Source organism: Nesoenas mayeri, assembly GCF_963082525.1.
Source record: "Nesoenas mayeri genome assembly, chromosome: 5".
Taxonomy (NCBI): Eukaryota; Metazoa; Chordata; class Aves; order Columbiformes; family Columbidae; genus Nesoenas; species Nesoenas mayeri.
This window is the reverse complement of record NC_137548.1, coordinates 19,271,857-19,297,155: the sequence shown is the minus strand read 5'-3', so window position 1 is coordinate 19,297,155 and position 25,299 is coordinate 19,271,857. Positions and strand designations below refer to the sequence as shown.

General features: G+C 34.7%; 1 protein-coding gene across 2 annotated transcripts in view; it reads right to left on the bottom strand.

Annotated features, from left to right (window-relative positions):
• EML5 (EMAP like 5) overlaps nucleotides 1-25,299 on the bottom strand; it is a gene marked incomplete at both ends in the record, with an annotated part of 112,525 nt that overhangs the window by 49,683 nt on the left and 37,543 nt on the right. For both annotated transcript variants that reach the window (XM_080345832.1, XM_080345833.1), the window contains 11 exons: nucleotides 1,613-1,706; nucleotides 2,909-3,014; nucleotides 4,871-5,057; nucleotides 11,496-11,614; nucleotides 11,989-12,095; nucleotides 13,944-14,111; nucleotides 15,899-16,111; nucleotides 18,745-19,001; nucleotides 19,758-19,895; nucleotides 20,987-21,188; nucleotides 25,132-25,267. In XM_080345832.1, coding sequence (XP_080201958.1) covers nucleotides 1,613-1,706; nucleotides 2,909-3,014; nucleotides 4,871-5,057; nucleotides 11,496-11,614; nucleotides 11,989-12,095; nucleotides 13,944-14,111; nucleotides 15,899-16,111; nucleotides 18,745-19,001; nucleotides 19,758-19,895; nucleotides 20,987-21,188; nucleotides 25,132-25,267 — 1,727 coding nt within the window. The remainder of the gene's footprint in view (nucleotides 1-1,612; nucleotides 1,707-2,908; nucleotides 3,015-4,870; nucleotides 5,058-11,495; nucleotides 11,615-11,988; nucleotides 12,096-13,943; nucleotides 14,112-15,898; nucleotides 16,112-18,744; nucleotides 19,002-19,757; nucleotides 19,896-20,986; nucleotides 21,189-25,131; nucleotides 25,268-25,299) is intronic.

Genomic DNA, 25,299 nt, shown 5'->3' with positions numbered 1-25,299 from the left:
CATTACTCTTCAGTTTCCAAAGCAGTTGATTCCGTTACTTTAGAAATCCATTGGTGGAGGTTTCTTCACAAAAGAACATAGATGTCTATTGAGTCTGGGTATACAGCATTGAGATCCCTGACAGCTCAGCATGAAACTTAAAAGGTGTGAAGCGATATATTTTTTAAATAAGTCTCTCATTTGACAATAAACTGCCATTCTCACCCACCTTTCAATTGATTTTTTCTGTTTTTCTTGTTAGAATAAAACATATGCTGCTACATCAATTTTAAATGGAAATTTCCCTTATTCCTAAAAACATTAAAACCTGTTGTGTGTTATAGATTGCTTACTATGCTTCTCTAAAACCAATGCCTTGCTTCAGTCCTATAGTCTGAAAAAAAGCGTTCAACTACATGTGCTATCTATGCAAGGAAAGAAATGCTTACTAGTATTTTTTCTTTAAAATGCAGAAGAGCCTCTAATCCCTAATTTTTGCTCCCTGTTCAGGAGTGGCAATAATCTTTTACCTTCTGTCATTTTCAGACCACCAAATGAACAAGTAGCAAAAAGGAAGGGAAAAAACAAACAAACAAACATGAAAAGTCAAAAAATGAGAGGCACAAACCAGTATTTTCAGAGAAGTCAAGCTAACCAAGCTTCTGAAAAATAACTGGGAACGGAGTACATCTCTTTACCTACATGATCTACAGAGGATTTTCATTCCTCAGTGAATAAGAAACTCAAAGCACGTTTAAAAGGAGCATGAGAGTAAATGTCATTGAAGAGCAATAAAGAACTTACTGGATAAAAAGGAAATCGATACTTCTAAAATTTTATCTGCAGAGAATAATAAATCCCTTTCAAAACTATTTAAAACAATATTTAGAGTATATATACTGAATCCAGACAGAGTGGGGGAGAAACCCACTCACATTAGTGTCCTATTTAGAGCAATAGATCCTTAGAAACAATAAAAACAAAGGTTTCAAAAAATTACTCAACATCAGAAATGAGATTCTATCTTGTAGATTAAAACTCTATTTAATAAACATATATGAAATAATCTGTACAGAGTCAAAGAGACTTCCAAAATATTTAACCTTTGGAGGTTATTTAGTCCAACTACTGTTCAAAGCAGAGATGAATTCAAAGTTAGATCAGGCTGCTCAGGACTCAGAAAGGAAAAGGAAAGAACCTTAAAGAAAAGAGAACTGTGAAAAAGAACTGCAAACTACCATCCCAAGAAAGAGATGAACTCTGATGAAAAAAGATTGGAAAAGCAGAGCATACATCAGCACCCCTGGGAGGGCCAACAGGAGTGCATGGAGGGGGTGTTAAAGCAATTATTTCAGAATACATCAAATAAATGTAAATAAACTTTGACTTCTATGTCTTCTTTCTTCACCTGTTGAGCTGTCACTGTAACAATTCTTGTTGATTCTTTTAGAAATTCATTTATTTTCTTCCAAAGAAAGTTTTAAGGCTGTGCTAAATGTTATCGCTTGTATCACTTAAGTGATTGAAACTGCTTATTTATTAGAGAACTATTATTCTTTAATGAATATGTTTTGCATACTGTCATTTGAGAGTAAATCTAGATACAAATTTCACAACAAAGTTAAATTCCTACCTTACTGCTGAAAGCTTTTCTCCTTTCTTCCAGTCCCAGAGTACAATAGTGTGATTGTCATCTATTCCAACAGAAGCCAATCGTTTCCCATCCGCTAGAAAAAGAAATGTATGATTAAGAGAACAGATAGATAATATTATGTTACAATAATAAGAAACCATATTAAAGAATATCAGACCCTGGCAAAGTGACTAGAATGTTAGAGGGACATCTGTCATCTGTTCGCTTCTAAACTCGAGTGGTGGATGGAATTTAGGACTTCAAGTCACTCCATCAGAAAACTGCACTTAGATTGGTACCAAATCCTTTGTTCGGCTAGTTGCTGAATTGACATAGATGCACAAAAACCTCCATCCCTGGTTCTATTCTCGGAATTTTCTGTTCACACTGAAAATCCCTGCTCATTTCTGAACAGGAAAGCACTTAAGCAATACGAGGAAGTTTATGAAATGCCCTTAAACTTAGTAATAGTGTGAGTTTTGACACATATCCCATGTTAACCTCCAAGTTATTTGTGCTCGCTCATGATCAACAACTTTCTGACATGTACCCATCTTCGAAATTGCTACGCATCCATGCCAGAATTTGGGAACTGAGATCCCTGTCTTGAAAAAGGAGAACCAAAAAAAGGTAAGAAACATCAAAGACCCCAAACTACTCATCTTTGTGATCATGCATCTTCACTGTGAGGTTAGAGATCCTATCCAGTAAATCCAAACCATTAAAGAATTAATAGAAGCCAGTGGAGAAGAGGAAATGTAAAACTGGTACAATAATTCAATGCTTGGGATGCAAAAAGATTTAATGGACAGTCTGTTATCTTAGTATAAGGTGGAGAGAGAGTCTGATTTTCTGCCTAGAAGAACTCCATTCACTTTCTGAATATATTAGTGTGCTACCCACCTGGCCTGCAGGATTAAAAAAAACCCCACAAAACAAAAAGCACACACCTGAGCAGTTTGCTCAAAAATTTGCTAACACAGTTGTAAATGCAGACACACCACTCACGATGCGTTCACCTGCCTCATACAACCAAATGAAATTCCAAAGTGATCAGCTCAGCTACTAAATGGCACAGAAACTGTTCGTGCCTTTCCTGATGCACAGGACTCCATGGCTCTTTTTAGTGAACAATTGCTTTAAGACAGTCTCATTTGACATCGATCATTGGAGAATATTTTCAATACAAAATCTTCAGTGTAAAGGAATTCCAAATTCCTCATTAGAACTGATCGGCTTGTATTTTCATACATAAAGGCAAAATTGTATATAAATAAACAAATAAATACTTATTACCTGAAAAATCAACAGCGCAAACACCGTATTGGTGATAGCCCTTTAATACTGAGAGTGGTTTTATTGTTTCTGTATCCCAAATGTGTATTGAGGAATCTCGACCAACCTGAAAATATACATATTTATAACCATTTTTCTTCACGTCTCAGTTACTTCACACAGTTGTTTAAAAGTAAAATACTGGCAAACACTTTAAGAAATATTTGAAAAAATTTACAGTGATAAAATTTTCCTAGTATTACCTGTTTGACTAGCAACATATTATTCCTTTGCCTGCTTTACAAATACCATTCCCCAGTTGGCTCATTCTTCCCCCCAGAGAACTTAGGGACATTAATGACAATTAACTAACCTTACAATAGAGTTCTCTAACAACAACAAAAAAAACCACAACAAAACAACAACAACCTTCATTGATTGCACTGTGGCAAATTTATTCCATCAATTCTCTATCAATCATTCCCTGTCTAAAAATAAAATGTTATTTTTATTGCTAGTATGTAAGCTACTTTAATGTTTGAGAAATCAAGGTGGCTTCTGTTGCTCTCTGGTGTCATTTCAAATGCCCGCATGTCAGATTCTAAGTCACTGACACCAGTGGAGTCATCTCCACTAGAATGGCACTAATCCAGGTAACTAGAACTTGGTAAGAAATCCAATATAGCTTATTCTTTTCAGCTATGTACAAGTATTATTAGCCAATACTTACAATATTATTTGCTATTCCAAAGGTTTTGCACCTCACTACACAAGAAGAGGCTGCAAAACCAGAAGAACATTGTCTTGTGTTTAAGACCAGGGGCAGGACTGAAGAAAAGGAGCATCAATGTCTTATTTTTTTTTCCCCACAAACTTTATAGGTGACATTTGCTTTTGGTATCATCCACTATTATGATAATCTGAACCAGTGTTGCACGGGCTATTTGCTTACTGCATTACCTAATTTCTGCAGTATACATCGAAACATAGTATACATATATATATATATATAACCTATTTTAATATATATATATAAACCAGTATATAGTGGAGTGCATCTTTCTGTTGATAGTATAACCTATTTTACAATATAGTAAATCCAGACACATTTGTATTCATAGTCTTTACTCCTCCAAAATTAAATAGAATCAATTCCTAAATTTAGGTATTTAATCTCTAAACTGACCTACAGATTTATGTTAACCTCAAACAATTTTACACAAATTAAGGGCATTAGAAGCAAAAGTTTATTTCTGTTAGAAATTGCAGTTCACATGTTCTCCATTTTATTATATAACAACAATAATAATGATGATGATTCTTATCATTATTAATAATAATAACAAATAATAATGTTAAACCCTTGAAACATCAATTAAAATATTCCAAGTCCTGGTATATAAACATTAATGGAAAAATGTTTGTCAGAAAACAGGAGTGAAATAAAATTTACCTAAAAATTCTGTCTGGTGAAAGATAAAATGAACTATTTTAAATACTTCAGCAAAGTCCATATCCATGTTGCATGTACAAACAGTAAATAGTTTGGCCATAGGCAATAACCAAAACCATAATGCATGAAACTGAAATGCCAGAATGTAGTAACAACTAATTCCATGTTATATTTAATACATGAATGTAATAGTAACATATCTAACTTCACAACTAAAATACTAAAAAAATGCATTTTAATTTTCTCCACTTGTTATGAAGAAGCAACATAATGATGAATAAAAAATATTAACTTATTCTTAAATAAAAAACAGGTTCAAAAAAACCTATCAATTAAAGACTCATCAGAATTAATATAAAGAACTGGAAAAAACATGTATATTGGGAGTTTTTAACAAGATTCCATCTGCAACAGAAATGCAGTCTTTCACCTGAATAACCAAAGGCTGGACTTTCTTCCTCCAAAACAGGCTTTTCTAAATTCAGCAGTAACAACTTCAGATTCTTATTGCAGATAAACACACATCCTACCTGGCCTGTTGCCACATAGTCCTTTAAGGGATGGATAGCAAGGCAAAGAATGTCATCATCATGACCTAGATAAAAGCGCTGTGTGTTCTGCTGTCGATTGTACACCACTCCCACTGCTGCGACATGGTATACAATTTCACCCGTCTGAGTGTAAAATAAATTGCTTCGACAGTCGTAACCTCTGTAACTAATTAAAGAAAACGAAGTTTGTTCATCAAGGTCATAACTATATGAACTGAAACTTTGAGATAAAATTATGCAAGACACATGTAGCACACATAATAACTCAGATGACTTACCAATTACTGTTTTGGTGGTTTAAGATTATTAACATTTTCCCAAAGAAACACCAATTTACCAATTTCATTTACTATTCAAACATCAGTACTATTAGCATTAGTTTGAAAGTGGCTGCTATTTAATAGTTAACTCTCCACAAATAGTTTAGAAGAGGAAGTAATAGCTATTAATTTTTCCAGATCACATGGAGAATTCGGACATGCAACATGTAATTAAATGAAACAGTCAAAACAAACACTTTGGACATTTTCTATCTCTCAGTGCTCAAAACTCAGGCAGCAAATGTTTCCACAAGAATGTGGACAACACAGATATTACGTAATAAAACTGAAAGTTTCTGGAAGCTTGCTAACAGAAAACAAATGCACAAATTTTCTTCCAGATCAGTTTCTCTTTTGAAGGAAAACCTGTCTCTTCTCTGTACTGGTACAGCAACTGGCATGAGTAGGTCAATTCCCAGCTGAGGCCTGTCTGAACTATCACAGCGTACACCTTTCTTCCCAGCTGTGATTAAGATTCAGTAAACCATAAAAAGCAACGGTGGCATTTTCAAAAAGGCAAGGTGCTACTCTCAGAAATAATTTAAGAGGCCAAGAAACCTAAAAAAGATTAAACAAACAAGCAAGTTTTAAATTAGTGTTTTCATAATGCTATCCTTAGCAGTCAATGGAGGTAACACTTAGAAGTGCATAACTTCAATTAATTCCTTCCTTTCTTCTGATATAAAAAATACTCTATATACTCCTGATACATCCCGTTTATGTGCTATTAATTCCTTGGCTAACCCTTTTCTGTTCCTTGTTCTTACTGATCTTCATTACATCAACTTTGTAATTATTTTACAAAGATGCAGGCAAAGTCTGGTTATATTTCTAAATATATAGCTAAATTTATAGGAAGAGAATGACACTTGGATACATTTGAATTGGCCATGAGTTATCTTTATTTAGGGATCATAATGTTCTACTTAAGTATTTTTGCATCCAACTTCTGATTGAAGTAGTTGAAAAGAAGTCCTGAAGATGATCAGCCAGTCATTCTTGGCAAACAAAATAACTAAGCTTTCATCATCAGCAACTGCAAGATAACAGAAACCTCCAATGTCTGTTATGATATTAATTTATTTACTTAATAAAAAGCATGTATCATCAGAACAAATTATATTAGTTTTAAGAAGAAAACCAAAGCAGGATCTTTTTGCAACAGTGCAGGTCTTTATCACCAAGACAAAGATGCATCTGTACAAATATCAATAATTGTCATACACAAAATAAATGGGATAGCATTAAGACAATTACTGCATATGAGACACTTCAAAGGTTTAAATGACACAGAAATTATGCAGTCCAGGTAGAAAACTTTTTCATAAAATTATATATAGCTTGCCTTATGTACACAGTGCAACCATTTCCACTGGTCAAGTAATGAATCTTTAAGATAGCTGATCAACTTTACCTGAATGGATACTATTCTGAAAACTCCAGCCATGGATGTATGTTCACAAATACTAGACCTGTGCATTACTGGTAAATATCATGGCACATACCTGAAACAGGTTTGAACAAGCTGTGCTTCTATTGGCTCATCTACACTATGTGCAAAGGTACTTCTTTCAGATCATATGTGATTAGAGAAAAATTGCTAAAATCATCTCACAAAGTTTTTAAACAGACCATCAGACGGTCCAGGTCCATCCCTCCCCAGATGCAAAGCGCTGCATTTCCCCTTTCTGAAGTTTTGAGATTTCTCCCTGCCCAGGTCCCTCTCGAGGGCAGTACAGCCACCTGGTGCACCCTACTGTTCTCAGTTTTGTAGTGTCTGTGATATTGTGAAGTCCAAAGCTGGGTCTCATTAGATACGAACAAGTAAAGTAAACTTCAAAGTAAACAGCAAAAGTGTGACAGCACAGAAATAAAGGCTTGCATGCAAGTCTCCCTCCTACCCGCTGTTTAGACTGGTACTCATAGGCAGGTTCTTAAATTCATGTTTGATCCCAGTCCAGAAACTTTTCAGCATCTCCTGACTTACTGTCCCTTCAAGGTCTCTAGAAAAACACCTATTTGCATTAGGTCTGAGGCTCAGCTATATGTCTGCTCCCTGCTCTTCTCAAAGTGGCCAACAATGTACACTCACAACAGAGGTCCATACTCTTCAACCACGCTTCGCTCTTCCTCCACCCGTACCCTTCCCCCTGCAGCAACACATACGGATGTTTTGAAGCTGATTTCTGCCTGACCCAAGGTGCAGCCTGCTTGCCCTGCCTGGCTGCTTCCTTCTTTGATGTCCAGCCACTTGTTGTAAAAGGAACATAATATACAATGACCTATGGTAACTCTGAAGAAATAAAACAAAAATAACCTATCATAGTATGGAACATCAACAGTTCAAAGGCACAACAACATTCTGTGAGGGGCAGGGACTGTACAGGTGCCAAAGAAGATATCTGGACTATCGTGGCACAGGTATCGTACTTCTGTGCTTCACTCTGCACTGTGCTCCTTTAAAACGACTGGATTTCTTTTGCAAGGGTAGAATAATATAAAAACACTGAATATTCTCTCTAAATGATAATATTTTGAAAAGTAGCTATGAAAATACATACGATGAAAGAAATAATGCTGTAGAAATACTGGACATTGGTCAATTTCTTAGAAGCTCTGCAGTCACTTGTAAAAAGCACTAAGACAGCAAAAGGGTCTCAGATCCTTCCACCTGAAACCCAGAAACTGAGGATTTTCCCAGTTCTTGTAACAATTACCTATATACCCTAGGTTAAGCATCGTGAAACTGAATATGTTAATGCCATATATCACAGTTTGGATTTTAGTTCACTTCCTCCAGTTATAGAAAAAAAAAGGATGTGCAATCAGTGTTTTACAATTAAAATAAAACTTGTTTTGCAAAGTATCAAGCAGTACAAACAAAGATATTTTGTAACCAAGTTAAACACATCTGGTCTTTCCCACATGCCAATTTACTGACTCCCTGACTACACAGGTGTGTTTCACAAGAAGGATAAAGTGATGGGCTTAGACAGTCCAAGCAAAAATGAAAAGAAGCATATTTCAGTGTAAAAGATCATTCCCTGAGAATATGCTACACAGTTCAAAAATACTTACATGCCCATATTATTAAACCAATTGAGAACTGAAGTTATTAGCTAATCTCAGAAAGAAAAAAAAACACACAAAAAGAAACAAGGCATCTTGATTAGCAACTAGAAACTGAATGCTAATGCAAGCAAGTTCTGCATCATAGTTACTGGATAATATATAAGGCGGCACAATAAACATAACACTGCACTCAGCAGTATTTGATTTTTTCAAGTGGTCTTCAGCAACAGGTATTCAAACCATCTATCCAGGACTGATTCAAGTTAATATGACAGTAACTTTAAGAAGATAGCTAGTTCAATGCTATGTAGGAAAACAATTTTGCCATGACCAAGGTCATGAAAGAGCAGAGACTGGATTTACTTTGAGAATAAGACATGTAAACATAGGCGTTCACATGTGTGTCAGATACATTAACATCTATATTTTAATCAACAGTGTTCTGGTCAATACAGTCAATGGAACCTGCAGGGTTACTCAGTCAAGTAGCCAGTCAGAACTGAATTTTACTTGAGCCAATTCACTCCTTATGCTCCACTGACTACTGACTCAATCGCCACTGACTGTGACAGAAGTTTAGATACACGCATAAAACCACCTACTTTTAGGCGCACAATTGCAAATTCTTTAACCCGAACCTTGATCCTACCCACAGTTGCAAGCTACACATCCATAGCCAACTAAGAGGTAACTTCACAAGCAGTGTCCTCTCTGGGAAAAGAGTCAACGTCCATAGTTTGATGCTGTAAGGGTTTTAAAATGTTTATGTTACTCTTCAAAGTATATATGGGAAATTTCTGAATGTAGTGCAACCCTACTACAAAAACCTCCAGAAGAATCCATGTCAAAATAAACATGGTTGAGGTCAGAGGCTTTAGCATATAGGCAGTGATTTTTTTGGTTGTTGTTGTTTTGGTTTTGTTTTGTTTTGTTTTTTTAATTTCCATATGGCAATAGTGTTTTCTCAACAAGGTCCACTCATAGCCTGCTCGCTTCAGATGGTATTTGTAGCCCTCTGGTAGGAATCCATGCAAGGTGTCACAAGACTCTCATTTAAGAACATGAGAAATCCCATGTCATCTTGAAACTATAATCAAATTTCATCTTATGATAAAGTCGGTTCAATGAATATCCTGAACCTCAAACTACATTTTGCTTAAATCCTTTTAATATTTAAAAAAATATCTTTCTTGTGATTTCAGCAGCATAGATTTGAGAGAATACAGGACATAAATATTATATTTGCATCCTTATTCCCTGCCAGCAAAAAGAAAGTCTTACAAGCACTGAGTCTGAGAAAGGAGTTCCTCTGAATATCTCAAAGGATATCTCTTTTTTATGTTTCTGAACCACCACCACTGTCAAAGACATGGCAGAAAGAAAATACAGGAATAGTCAAAAAGAGGCCAAGCTAGCACAGCACTTTAATATATTTCTGACCATGATTGCATGAGATCTCAGAGAAAGATCCACTTAAAGATTAACCTGTTAATACAAGTTGCCTTCTCATTCATATTAGTCAGTGGCTGGCTCACATACTCGGCAAAACAGAAATTAGCCAGAGGTTTAAAAGATTTCTTGCAGGATTTTTAGAAGTTCATCTTTCAAGGCAGGTGACAAATTCAAAACACAAATCCAACATGCTCAGAAATAAAGAAAGGGAAAAGAGCTTCCTACTCCCCTAGTTCAAAAAAGCACCACTTTTCACGCTTTCAAGGAACATCCAAGACATTTCCATTGCAGCTAAAGAAAGATGAAGCAAAGCAGACTTCCTGAATCAGAGAATATGCCTATTACTCACTTGGATGTGGATCACTTTAAAGTTAACAGCCTGGACATTGAGAAAAATCTGTTGTTCAGCATGGATTCTTCATTAGTTTCCTTGATGCCCATTGGGTAACCAGACAGAACTCAACTGGACATTCTACTTCTGGTCATTCCTGGATATTCTGGTCAAGCTTCACTTCTGTTGTGAAGGAAATAACAATAATCCCAAAGATCCAGGGCCCTTGCTTGTGCTACATCTTCTTCAGGATCATTTGGTTTGATTCTTAGACCAAATTTTAAAGACTATATACAGCTAGCTACCTTAATGCATTTCTACACAGATATAAAAATCTTCAACTGAAAATTCTGGAGAGCCAAAAACAGAAATATAAAAAAAACCAACTCTCTAGCTAGTTTCCCAGCTGCCATTATTTCCAAAGCTATTCATCAGACTCCATGTCTTCTACAGACAAAATTGCTGAGTTGAATGATTAAGTGTTCCTAGTCAAATAATTTATTATGCACTCCAAGTGGAGGCCTTCTAAAACTCTTTGTGTCATTATAAAGACAGACAGTACCAGCAACTTATCGGTGCATTTAGTCGTCTCTAAAAAGAAGCTGTATTTCTACAAAGAGGTATCTTTTGAAAGGAAAACACAGTATTACCTGATTTCCAACAGTTAACTTCATAAGGGATTTGGTTTTACTTTTTATCAAGGGAATTTATATTTCTGATAATTATTCTAACGTACTAACATCTACTGCCAGTTTTCTTTAAAACTCCACACGTTTGTCCTGATGAAAATGTCTTCACTTACAAAGAGTTATGGGAGACTATCAATCCTAAAGACGAAATCATAAGATTTCAAGGATGCACCTGAAAATCATTTTGTTACTCAAATTACCACCAAAAAGAATGAAACTGCATTTTAACACACTTACTGGACCTGTTAAGAATTAAATTTAATTCCTGAACTAACAGAGGAATGTGTAAACTGTTTCAGATTAGGTACAAACAAAGAGCTTATAATTTTTTTTTTTTTTTTTTTAAATAAAACATTGATAGCAACACCACTTAGTAGCAAACCCAGTCATCTTCAACTATGCTAAGTTTCTCTCATAGCTTCCAAAATAACACACCAAAGAAAACTATTACTTTCCAGATACTGGAAAATATGGGTGATATTCCAATAATAAGTATCAGCTGAATTTTCAGTGCAAATTCACTTCGGAATTCATGTTCAGAATTAGTCCAGCATGGCATCAAAGCTTGCTATTAATTTAGTGTAAATTTATTTTTACAGAACCAAATAAAACAGTAAATCACAAAGCAACTGACCTAGAAGTCTTTCATCAGATTATTAAATTATAAACACCAATCTACAAAACAAAACATTATTTCGTACAGCCTGCTTGTATATTTTAAAGAATCCTACTTTTCATACCCATGAACAAAATGTAATCTTATACTGTTCCCCGGAGCTCGTTCTCGTCTCTTAGAAGCTGCACTTTTTCTTTTTTCTTTGCATTGCTCTTTGAGTTGAGGTAGATCTTCTTTGTAAACCTTTAAGAAAGAGCACACTTATAAATAAAGATTCATAAGAAAAGCACATTTCTGAGAATTCAGCCACCGTGTTATACTGACATCGCTGAAAAAAACACTCAAATAATTGTAGCTGGTTATTGTATAGTGTAACTGGTTTTTAAATTACAACGAGGACTCTAGCAGAACCTGCTAGGAACACATGTAATCACTTTTTTTTTTTTTCTCTACTGTACCTTAACATTTTGATAATTGGTAAAAACAATTCTAAAGGTTTGGGTCCGTTCCTGCTCAGCTCTCAATTTCCCCAGTTGTCAGATTTCAACAGGTGTTCATAAAATATCAACTAAAACCCTGGGAAGCATTTCAACCGCCATCCAAATGAAAATCGTTACCTGTCGACGATAGGTGATCTGGGTCTCTTGCTCAATTTCAGAGTCCAGCTCTGGAACATCAGATTGATCAGAATCTGATTCATCACTATTAGAATCAACCAGACTCTCTGCCACCAAGGAAACAGAAACAGAAAACAACACAACCTAAATCACAGAGCAGGAAGTGTTTAAACTATAATAACTGCTTGACATTTCTAATTTGATAAGCAATGCTTAGATCAACTACAACATAAACTGCTAATAATTGACAGGCTGACAGGATCAATTCTTATGATACAGTAGAAATAAGCCAAATTGGAAATATTTTTGTTTGTTTGTTTGTTTGTTTTGGGAGCAAGTTATTTTTCATTCATTAAAATTATTTAAAAAACATTAATGTTAGGAGAAAAGGAAGAAAGAAGAGAAGGAACAAGCATAAAGGAGAAACTAAGACTTGCAGAAAACTAACAAGAGAAGTAAAGGGTTTCAATGAGAAACTTATGGTTAGGTTAGCCATTGATGTAAGGTAGATTGGGAAAAAAAAATCATATATGGGAAGGAAGTGGTAAAATTTTCGGTGACTGTGGAGGAAAAAAAGTAATCATTTAATGTTTATGTTTTACATCTCAGGAAAGCCAGACAATGTTGTAGCACAGAGTTTAATTCCAACAGAAACTGAAAAGAATGTCCCGGCTGATAAATGGTAGCATATTTGGATCTCTCTGCAACCTATGATTGAATGTTGCACATTTTTTGATTAAGAAACCAGACACAAAATCAAGCTAGAACACAAATGGATTTTGAAAGATCTCAAAATGTAATTGCAAAGACAGAATCACCCCTCAGTAAGAAATGTTTCTAGAAACATGCAATAAAGAGCCATCCTTGGAGTTATAGTATTTAGCATTTTTATCAGTGATCTATAGAAAAACAACATCGTTACTGACAAAGGTGGCAGATCAAAGAGTTAGAAAAGCCAGTAACAGGATAATTATCAAGAATCTGACAAAAAAAAAGGATGTTGCACATACTGTTAGACAGCCAAAACTAAGGTTATATATTCAGGAACAAGGAATCTAAACTACACTTACTATACGGAAATTTTATCTTGGGAAGCAGTAGATAATGAGAAATTTGGGTCATAGGAAATAATTAGTTGAAAATGAATTCATATAATGAAGGATCAAACCAGTTAAACGCTTTTTGGAGGCTCCATCAAGAAGATAAAGAGAACCTATTGCTTCTTTCTGCATTTGACACAAAGGCCAGCAATGAATCAGCATTTCTTCATTAGGTGAGTCCACACTGACACATCTTCACCTGATCTTAGCAAACAGAGGCTGAAACAGTCCATTTCATTGTAACTCTATATACTCATTTCCCCAAAGGACTCTCTAAATTCCTTTAGGAATTTCCAAGTGAGGTACTCAGTTAATTGTTTCATTTTGGGAAACTCAGTCATGAGAACAATTGCTGTATTAGTCACTGGTGGAAACATGATCTACTTTTTTTCCAAATATTAAACACCTATAGTCTGCTTTAAAAAGCAAAAACAACAAAACAAACACAAAACACACACACACAAAGCTTAAATTATTGCCTAAATACTTCAAAATATTAATCAAATGAGTACGTATGTTTTTTTTCCAGTGACGTCTGGGCATCCAGTAGTGGTCAATTTAGTAAAGGATGATACGCACAGAATTCATTAATTCATGTCTACGATCCAAACTTTCAAATTTTCCTTTGGCGCAAGGAATGTGGTGATGAATTTTTTTCCACAAACTTGCTAAACTAAGCATACAGGGTATAGACGAGTATTAGGCAATGCTATCAGGTACTTCAGGCAGCTGCAAAGTTTAAAGAACTACAACTGACAATTCTGAATTTTTATTTCTATACCTGGACAAAAGAATTTTACTTCTCTTCCAGCCTCCCCTTCTCCCACCCTTTGGTATTTTTTTAAATTTACTTACCTTGGGGTGCTATATGAAGAGAATCCTTCAGCTTCCGATCAGGGACAAACTTCCACTGAAAGACAGAATGATCAGCTCCCCCAATGGAAACAACCCACTGGTGATCGTGTGACCATCTGACATTTGTCACGTGAGCAGAATGACCCAGATATTTTTTAAACTTTGCTCCTAGAACAAGATTAAAAGTAACTTTCAATATATGTGGAATAAATGTTTCAAAAGCACCTTAGAAACCACAGAGAAATTAAAAGTTTAATTAAGATACTCTAACTACTAGTGACATTTTCATTAAGAGCAGCAACTTTTGCAGCATTCTCAAATTTTAATCTGTCTTTAAGATATATTTTTAAATTTGGATTCTAGGACATATCTTTAGCAAGTCAAACATAAAGAAAGACATATGACAGTGCTGTATGAGGTGTACTAAAAGAAGACTTTGTAAAATTTTATTGTATTAATTTTACTTTTTACAAGCCGAGATTTTGCCAGTTATTTCTGCATTGAGAAGATGCACTTATTTAAATGTTAAGTGATGTATATTTAGCTCTGTGAAAACACCGCCACATGTGTTCTTATAGCACTGGTTCCCACTGTTTGTGTAATTTGAGCGCTAAGCACTTCAAGCAATTCACAGACTCACACCATTAGTAGCAGTAGTATAACTACAAGTTCCATGTTTTACTGACTACTACATAATTACAACACAATCATTGGATCAGTTACTAAAAAGAAGTTCCTAACAGCACTCCGTTATACAGATTCTAGTGTAAAATAGGCAATAAAAAGGGAATAAATTCAGTCTTCTTCAAGTGGACAGAAAAATGTTTTCAATAACATATTTTTGGATTACCTCAGGTACCAATAATAGGCTTGTCGCTTTAAAAATAAAACTGGAAAGTTTGAAATGTCGTGGGTTTTAATATCACCTTTTACAAAAACAATTGAGAAAACTATGGACAAATGTCAGTCAAAAAAATCTTTAAGAACATGATTGCTCAAAGACATCCTAAGTCCCATTACTAAGATCATGCAGTTGTAGCCAGCATCAAACATGCAATGCTGCAAATTGCATTGATGCAACAGTGCAAGTTTTTGTTTCCCCTTTCAAAACATAAGATTTTTGACCTAGTCCCCTGGCAAAGTTTTAGGTTAAGAGGACTCTTCTTAAAAGCCAGGGAACATTTCACAGCTTTCTCTGATCATCATTTACCAGCTTGAAGGCAGAGATCTCTGCCGTTGACAGTTTGTTACAGTTAAACTTGAATGGTGTCTAGGAGGGAGTTCTTCAAAGAGCTCTGACAAAATGAAGTCTTTCTCATCTAAAAAGATGTTCCCCTTTTCACTCAGTCCTTAATGGTGAACTTGAAAATTATATACCTTGCTTTATGCTTCAGTTTTGAAAATTTCACATGAGATTTGTACTCGTTGCTAGTAAAATTTTGAGGAAAAATGTGTTGGAAACGTTTTTAATCTTCAAGTAACATACAGTAGCATACTCCAATTACGGGACCAATTTACTACTAATTTATTTATAGTCTCTCATCATTTAGTAAAGTTATTTTTTCTAGCTCCTGGTCCAAATCTCCTTTAGAGATCTGGAGGAAGTAAGAAAATTTCTTAAAGAACACTGTGAAATACTTAAAGATACGTATCTCAGAAAAGGGTAGATATTGCATCACCTCATGAAATTATACGAAAAAAAAAATATATTTTAAAAAATAAAATATATGTAAAACTTTTGGCTATTCTATTCAAAATGCAAATAAAATACTGTTACTATTGCAGTTGTCATTATACCAGCCTATTGTGGCTTCCCATCTCTGATCTCAAACTAAACTTTTAAGAATACATATTGGCCATTTGTATAATTTTCAAACACCCAGACTTCTAAAACCTTTTTCTTGAATAACCAACATTCAAAAATATAAGTTTATAATGGAACTTAGAGGTACTACCTTTTCTTAGACACGGGTATCGAAAGAGCTTTACTATTCCATAATCATCAGCTGTAACCATAACCTGCCCAATAAAATTTGCATCCACGGAATTTATGTCATTTATATCTGAATATTTGGGCCAGATTCCATTCACTTCAACACCAGAAACACAGGTCCATGATGCCCACTGAATGCCTTTTAATTCCTCCTTGTTTGTTACTTCTTTTCCACCTAAGAACAAAAATAAAAAGCTATTTTACAATATTCACTTGTGCAATTTTAAAGAATGTTTAATTTTTTAAAATTTTCCAGAAATCAAATCCAACTGAGACAGAATTAACAATAGAGATACTAAAACTGTCCTGATTTGATATCTTCTATTATGACCAACAGCATCAGTAGCAAGGCTTCTCAAGACTACTGAACCGAAGATCATGTTTTTGGTACTTTACAGTTTATATTATTTCTTGGTATCTGCCTGAGGCTGTGTTAATTTTTAAATGTTTATAAAAGACCCCCATGTAGTCATTCTAAGATAAAGTTTGGAAAAATTCTCTTGCTTAACTATTCTAGAAACCTGGATTATTTAGAGTAAAAAATGAAGAACTCATTTAGATCCAGCCCCTGTAAATTACTGAAAATACCAATTTTACACTTAGATCATTGTTACATTATTTCACATCAGTTTTATCTATAATAAGATTGTTCCAGTCCCACAAAGTTTCATATAAGAGCTTAAGCACTGAATCAGAGCAAAGGTCCATTTAATAAATAGTGTCTTCAGGAACGGCCAGAAGCAGCGCGGGAGCAGCCAAAGAAGAATGCAAACAAATGTAAAAGTTGTGAGTCAGAGAGAACGCAGCTGCAGAACCTGAGCAGGATGCTGCCAGCAATTCACCTCTCACTCTTCAGTGGTAACAACACTGAAGGTAACTGGGCTAGGGTTTTTTTTCCCTATTTTCTTATTGTTATAGGTTTCCGAGTAGTGGGAGGGGATGAGATGTAGGGGTGAGCACCCTCCAGAACTGTAAGGAGGTCAGTTTTCAACAGAGGGACAGGGCAAGGGAGAATTCAGGTGCACTGGAAAAAACAGAGTAAAGAACAGCCACAGAGAAAAGATAAAGCAAAATTGAAAATCAGTCACAAACAAAGACTTAAAAAACATCACACTATAGGTAAAGTTTAACTGCTATATGCCCCTCCAAAAACTGGAAAAGAACTCAAATGCTCAAGTACCCTGTTTGAAGATCCTTCAGCTCTGACGAAGTAACTGCACCCTTTGAGAAGGTTTACCTTGTAATCTCTTTCAATCACTAATCCATGTAAACGATGACTACTAATAATGGTTTTATCCATGACTAAGTCCTACAGATCTTGTATTAGGCAACTGTAAGTTCCTTACTCATTTATAGTAGAATTTCAAGTGTTATATGCTTCTGATCATTCTTTTAAAATATTTAGGAGAGTCCTCTAACTTCACTGACTTTGCTAAACTTCTTTAATAAACAAGCTTTCGCAATCTCACATTCTAATATACCAAGAAACTCCAGGCTGAAAGCTGCCTAACTAACCTCACATTGCTCCTCCTGTGTGTACGTATTTGTTACAGTCTTTTTCTTATATTTCTTCAGTCTCATTCAATGCACAAAATCAAACTTGTACATAGAATGAATCAGATGCTTCAGCAAAGAGAATCACAAAAAGCCCCAAGTACAATGCAAACAATAAATATTGCATAACAAATGGAGGGACAATATACTAAGTGGTGATGATAATACCATAAATACAATAAGTGGGAAAAATATAGAATGATGTCATGTAAAGAATGTGTACACACAGCAGAAATAAGTCAAACATTGTGACAAGCGCTGCCCTTGACATATTATAATCAGGACTACTTAAATTAGAAGCTTTAAAACAAATGCACTATATGTATATGTCCTCTGTAGAAGGAATTGTCTTGATGGAAACTGCTTCAAGAGTATGGGACAGTTCAGTCCAGTTTTCAGGGCAGTGTTGTCTTGAAAATACTTACAATAACAGGGTTGTCACAAACTTTGAATCTGAAAAGTATATTTTAATCTTATGTAATGCACTAGTTTTCTTTAATACTCCCCTGCCATAAAAAAGGCACATTCGAACTGGGGTTATCAGTAGACTGCCCAGAAGGCTGCATGATTCAATCATTTCTGTATCACTGCTTCAACATTTCTTTTGTTTTCAGTGAGTAATCACTAACATTCTGGCATCCTTGTATCAGGTACTTTTATTTTCTCTACAGTTACGTAATCCCATTATACTTCCAAATTCATATGCGTTCTGATTGTCTCTTATCTATTACAAATTTATCACTGTAAAAGCTCTTCTATGTTGAATTCCTCAGTTCTGTTGCAAACACAGTTCTCGAAAATGAGACTCCTCTAACAAGCAATACATTGATTTTTCCACACATTTTAGAAAACATACAGCACAAGCAAATGATAATCCACTTAATATCCAAGCACAGTAAGTAAAAAGCTATTAAGCTATTGCAAAATTGAACTGGAATGCAATATTCTTCTTTTTCTAAAAAAGTGGGAGCAAATATTTAGTTTTGAGAAATAAAATAAATATAAGCCAGCATCTCTACCACGAAAAGATGATTATAAAGAAGAGTCAACATCTAAGGGTAAAACACTGAAGTAACTTTGCAAGAAAATGCTGCATTTATTCAAATATAGCAAATATTTATACAAACTTAGAAAAAAAAAATTCCTATAACCCAATGACTTGAACCAGGATCTATATTTGGCTATTTTCCAAAACTACTACACATTCTTTCTGTATTAAGTAACGAATATCATAAAGGCAATTCAGAACCTTACTTGGCATCCTGTAAAAAAGCCTCTTCCCATTGCCATCATTGGTCTGTAAGTATTTACTGTCTGAAGACCAATCCATATGGGTGATGAAACTTAAAGATCCGATACATTCCCCAACTTTCTTGTATCGCTGAACAACACCATATATATCCACAGAGCTGTCATTAGAACCAACGGCTAGGAAATTCCCATCTGGTGAATATTTCAGTTCATGAATAGCTTCTTTCCTGTCTTTGATATGAACAACCTCAGTCATATCTCTGTAGTATGAAAGAAAGCACATCATAAGTACAGAAGAGCCTTATCATACTGACATGTTCCCACTTTTAAAAAATGGATAAAATTGTGAGATGATGAAGTGAACTTTATGTGCAAATCCAACACTGCTATTTTAGGGCTGGGGAGGGCTGCATGGCCAAAAAAAAGAGAAGGGAACAGTGACCTAAGAAAGTGCTGCAATGTGCTAAGGCACAGTGAACAAAAGGAACTGTTCAAGCTGGGTTCACAAAAACGATTAATCAGGCAGATTACCAGATCTTTATTCACTCGAGGAAGAAAACCTCACTGACATGAGACACAGATCTCGTTTTCCCTTTAGAACTGTGGGATCACAGCAACCAGGCAGCACTGGTTTTGTATGTGTGATGTGCTGACAGTAGCATTCCAACACATGGAAACAATTTAGGAAGTAATGAAAATTTGTTTCTTAATAATTCAAGAATAATTAATAAAGCTAAAATCTGAAGTCAAACACTTCCTAGAACACTGCCTTTGTTTGCAAATAGACTAATATACTTTCTCAAATGTGTTGTTACAGAAAGTCTCTTCCATCATAGCATACGGATTTGTAAAACCTGAGTAACCTCAAGATCAGTAACTTAAAACAGAAACGGAAGTGACCTCCTCATGTATGGTCACTACAGTGTCAACATACATATGATTTATAAAAGCAATTAGATAACATGCTTGAAATAGTTGAAATAGTTAATAACATATCCTTAATTTTTGTAACATACCTGACTCGAAGCACAGTGAAAGAGCCATCCTTCATTCCGAGAGCGAGATGGATTCCATCAGTACTAACTGCAGCACAGCGAATGGGTTCCTCCATATTACAGCGGGCAATCAGAGCATGGTCTATTAAACTCCAGATTCTAAAATAAAGTAACAATTACAAATGTAAAGAGTGCTTTGGAGCTGTGTCATAGATAGCACGAAGTCTGCCATTTCCACAGAACACTGGACATGGTAGTGTCATGTTTTAAAATAATTTTACACAAGGAAAATCTAAAACAGAAGAGTGTTGCACACGGTAAAGAATATTCTTATATTTAAAATAGTGAGAAAATATCTAATGAGAAAATACAGGGGTAGATCAATTTTGTTTGACTTTCTGAATATAAAAAGAATGACAACATATGGCAATACATACTTTCAGACCACTCTGTGAAAATTCCACAATTTTCTTACTCATTTTAGCCAAGAAGAAACTTTGTAAACATATTCTTTCATATTAGAAAGTCATTATTCACAACTCCTTACATATAATGAGATAATATTATAAAATGTAAGTTTTTACTACAAGCTACATTACAGTATCTATCACTTAGAAGATATATCTGGAATTCTAGAGCAGAATTTTAATATTTATAATTCAACTACTGTTTTGCTCAACCACATTACACTTAAGATATCTAACAAAAATGCCAAGATATTTAACTCCTATGAAAGATGAGAAAAGGTGTTTTTGTCAAAAAAAAAAAAAAAAAAAAAAGAACTGGTAAGAGGGAATAATTTACTGCATTTTCACAGAATACAGATTCTATTTACTATGCATGCATTGTTTGATGAAACTCCCAAACTAAAAGTTAATTCTTAGCATATGAAAAAGTGACTATGTTAAGAGTAAAAATTATAAGTTTTTATTACAATTTTTTAAATTGTAAACTGTGAATACCTAATATAATGCCTGAAAAGGAAACACAAGGAACTTGTGTATCAGTGCTTAATGTCAGGTTAAAATGAAATTTGTTCATATTTTGTAAATTTCATTTTTGTGAAATACACATTTGCTCTATATTTTATTATTGGAGAGCTCTAATTTAATTCATAACTTAACTGGTTCAGAAGTACTTCAATGCCACAATTCAATACCTTTAAAACGTACACATTATCGTTAGATTATCTACAAAATGAGCTGTTTGTATAAAACCGTACACAGTTAAGCAAACAAACAAGATTTAACCTGACGGATCGATCATCGCTTCCAGTCATTGCGAGCGGTTTTGTAGGATGAACAGCCAGAGCCCACAGCTCTCCTTCACAATGCCCCTGCATTATCAGGAAAGGCTTATTACGCTCATGCACCACAATTTCAAAAATTTCACTATCTTGTGTCCCAACGAGTATATGGTCTCCTCTCCAGCAAACACTTCGTACAGACAGACCTGTGGAAAAGATTGTCACTGAGAGATACATCCTAAGAATTTATGAAACAAAGGTAATGTAGCACATGACAAAACACAAAAGCAAGAAAATGTCAGGAAATATCCATTTACCTCCTCTCATTCCTCCATTTACTCTTTTTATCTATTCTGTATAACACACACTGCCCTTTGAACATCAACTTTTCAAGCTTAGTATTATAGACATCCTAAAATAAAATGGGGGCCTTGTTTTAATAAAGGACATGTAGCCAATTCTTGTATTGCAAGATTTCTGACAAACTGACATTTGCATCTGAAATTATGCATTTAATATTTTTAAATTACAACAAAGGTAGCAAACAATATAAATTACAGTTTCAGATCAAACCATGAACCTCAGTACTAGGTAGATGAACCTAAATTATGTAAGTGACAGAAGCATCAGTGGAACATGCATTACATGTAAGACAGAGAGCCTCATTCTCCCCAGCTTGTTTCTGAGATGCTCCCCTAAAGCAAATCTTTGTAACATCTTAATAGTATCTGGAACTATTTTTTTCACTAAATAGAAAATAAATCAAATTGAAACAACATCTAAAGAGCTGAAAAGGGTTTATGATGGAATTTAACATGCATTTCTAACAACTTAATTAGTTCCCAGGCTTACAGTGGAGTTAAGCACTCTCAGGCTACACTTGTTTCTGGATAAGGTTGGGAACCATAAAATCAAAGTTAGGACAGTTGTACACTGAGAACTCAGCCTTAGGTGCTCAATTTTAGGAAAATGCACCTTTTAAAACAGGTTATTTATTATATTCTGATAATGCAACTCAATTTTGCCAATTTCAGATGTAGATAACCAGATCATAGCAATACTTAACTTCATTCACTTTGCCTAAACACTGACTTTTGTGAAGAGTAGCTCAAGACTGATCTTTGGAAAAATAATGTGAGACAAAATTTTATCTATCAGATGAGAGAAAGGACTGTTTTAATGGTATGAGTTTATTTGAACTATGTAGAGAGAAGAGATTTATGTTATTAAATTTACACTGGAAAAAAAAAAAAACAAAACACTGAGAAACGGTGAAAGAGTGGATTAGCAGGGCAGCCTGGTGCATCTGCACCAGTGTTTCAATTCTGAAAAAGCAAGCTTTCCAAGCAAAGCTCACCATGCTTTGCCTTCCAAGATAGCACAAATGCACAAATAGCTTCCAAGCCAGCTTCAAGAAACTTCCAAGATAGCTTCAAATGCCCAAATCAGCCTCCCTCCACATGAAACAGAACTGAAAGATGTGCTCCAGGAGTGCGCTCAGTGCATCCAACTGCAACACAATGCTCAGCCTACTGAACCAGACCAGAGCCAATGCCTCTCCAACACCCCTCCACGTGCACTCACATTGTGCTGCTCTAACCCCCTGCATCAACAGCTTTGCTTTACAGATTTGTTCCTATTGTGCTTCCCTGGTGAATGTAATCACCTTTACCACTCAGCCCTATAAATTAGCATTGAATGGGTATAGTATTTACAGTGATAAAAATATAAAGAAAGAAACAACCAGAATCTTTGATGCAGGATGATTAAGACATCTGTTTTAGTAATTTGGAACTTGTTGTGGTGGAGTGACATATTTTGAAAAACAATTTGACTATTTGGAGATATATTTAGAGTCAACTAATTGCTCTGTGGGCCATTCACAGGGACACAGAACTTGAGTTCATGTTCCCAGCTAAAATTACCAAGAGGTAAGGCATAGGAGCAACAGAAAATACAATTAATAAAACTGGCAGAAGGACAGGTCATAAAGGTATTCCTCAAAAGGATACAGTAAGAAAAAATAAATCACTGAAGCAAAAGAAAATAGAAAATATTCAGAAAACTGCACTTATTAAAGGTAGGATTTTTAAAAAGCTATTAGCTCTGTCATGGGCATTTGACAAGTCAAAAAGATGAGGATGGAGTTTACATAACTGATCAAGAAGAACCGAAAAAGAGTTCATGCAAAAGTCTGTTCCATCAAAAGCAAAGGAGACAATCTAAGTGGAACAGAAGTTTGAAAGAATGAAATGGAGAAGGAAATGCAGCTTTGAACTACATGCTGAGAAACAGCAGCTGAGTAAATCTACAAGTCAAAATTTCTTGTGACAAAATTTATGTGCCAACATGTCTCCCTTTCTCTTCCACCTGCCCCAATTATATCTTTCCTAAATCAGGACTGATCTTTAGAGCAATGACAAATCACCACTTTCTCTTTGGAGTAACTTCCTTGGCAAATATCATGTTATTGGTATCAACTATGCTCTTCAAATTACAGGATATTTTAACAGTGCAAAGGTGCCTGTGTTTACCACCAGAGTTATATTGAAGCCAGACACGCTTCTATGCTAGAAGAAAAAAAAAAAATCAGGAGGAAACTGAAAATATCATAACAAGTGTTCCACAATTTTACAACAGTGGTAACTGCTACACTAGGTATTTGTTCTTGTTGCTAAAATGAAAAAAACATCTATTTTTGTTACAGACTTCAAGGGGCTACAGTTAAATACAATGCTATAAGGAGGACAGGGAAGGTACTGACAAGTAAATTGTTTTGAAAAAAGAAATACAAATTACAGATAGTAGATATGAGAGATGCACCAATATTAGTTGCGTTCTGAACATGAGACACAACAGCAGAAAACTTTCATTTCAAAATGCATTTAATAATGTACAAATTCACTTAGAAGACACTCCAAATATGTTTGGTAAGTAGATTTTAAGAACACTAGATTGGTTAATAAAGAACTGAAAGACAGAAATTTTGGTTGAATACAAACAAATTTTTTCTTGAAAAATGTATTAAGGTATTAGATGTATTAGAAGCTAGATCAATCTTTCTAATTCAGGGTTACAAGTTTAATTATAAATACATTACTGTGAAACATTAATTAAGACTTTTAACAGAATAACAGTAATTATTATATTTAGAAATAACAAATTTTGTTCATTTTAATAATTTCAAATGTCTGTCAGACATGACAGAAACCAAAATAATTATCAAAAATTCAGGTAAGGAGTGGATTTTAAAATGTATTGCATAGAAAAAAAAAAGATCTTCCTGTTAAGCAAGAGAAGTATAAATATGGACCTACTTGACTCTTGATCTGAGACTGAAGGCACAGACTCACTGTACCCCAGGACATTTAAACTGCAGCATATGCCATCTTGTTGCAGTATTTCACAATCTCAGTGGGAATGCCAAGTCAATTGCAGAATTCAAAGATTTCACTCATAATTACTTATTTATTGACCCTGAATATCTGACTGCCATCAGATATCTTGGCAAGATATCAGAAAATAACAAAGTGACTTAGGGCAAAGAAATATAAATTGCAACAAAAGCAATACTGTAAGTAACATCAGTGTTTTAGTCTGTCATCTTTTCTTGAATCACTAAAGCAACAACCTCTAGAACACTGACAAAACATGATATAGATTGCTAGATGTAAAATTTTAGCATGAATTGGACTGTAATTGAATTCAGAGGTTTATGTAAGCAGGGTTCTGCGTACTACCAAACTGTACATTATTTCCAAACAGTTCTGATGAAAATGTTGATAACTAGCAAATGCAATTGCTGTACTCTGCTATTTTACATTGTAGATTTCACTGTTTCTTCCAAGTTCTCTTGCAGCACTACTGTTCCTTTTTAAAAACTGCTGTGCTATCAAAAAACGTGAATTTTATTGATTTAAAAGAAAAAAAAAAAATCTGTGTCTACAACTTCATAGTATGTTTTACTATAACTTTGAAAGACTACGTTTCCTTCAAACTAATGGACACGATCAAATTTCTTATCTAGCTAATGTTTCACAGTAAGATATATGAAACAACCTTTTTGGTTCTTCAAAGTCTTTTCTTGTTCAAAACACTGGTAAATTTCCTACATTATTGGTATATCAATCATAACAAATTTCTTTTTACCTTTATATCCCTGGTCTGTTTCCCTGAGATCAATCACAGTAATTGGTTTGAAATTCAAGTCCCACAAGCGAACACAGCCATCTCTGCCACCAGTGGCAAACCCCTCTTCACATGCATTCATGCTGAAAATTCCTGCCTAAAGAGAGAAGAAAGTTATTTTTAACAATA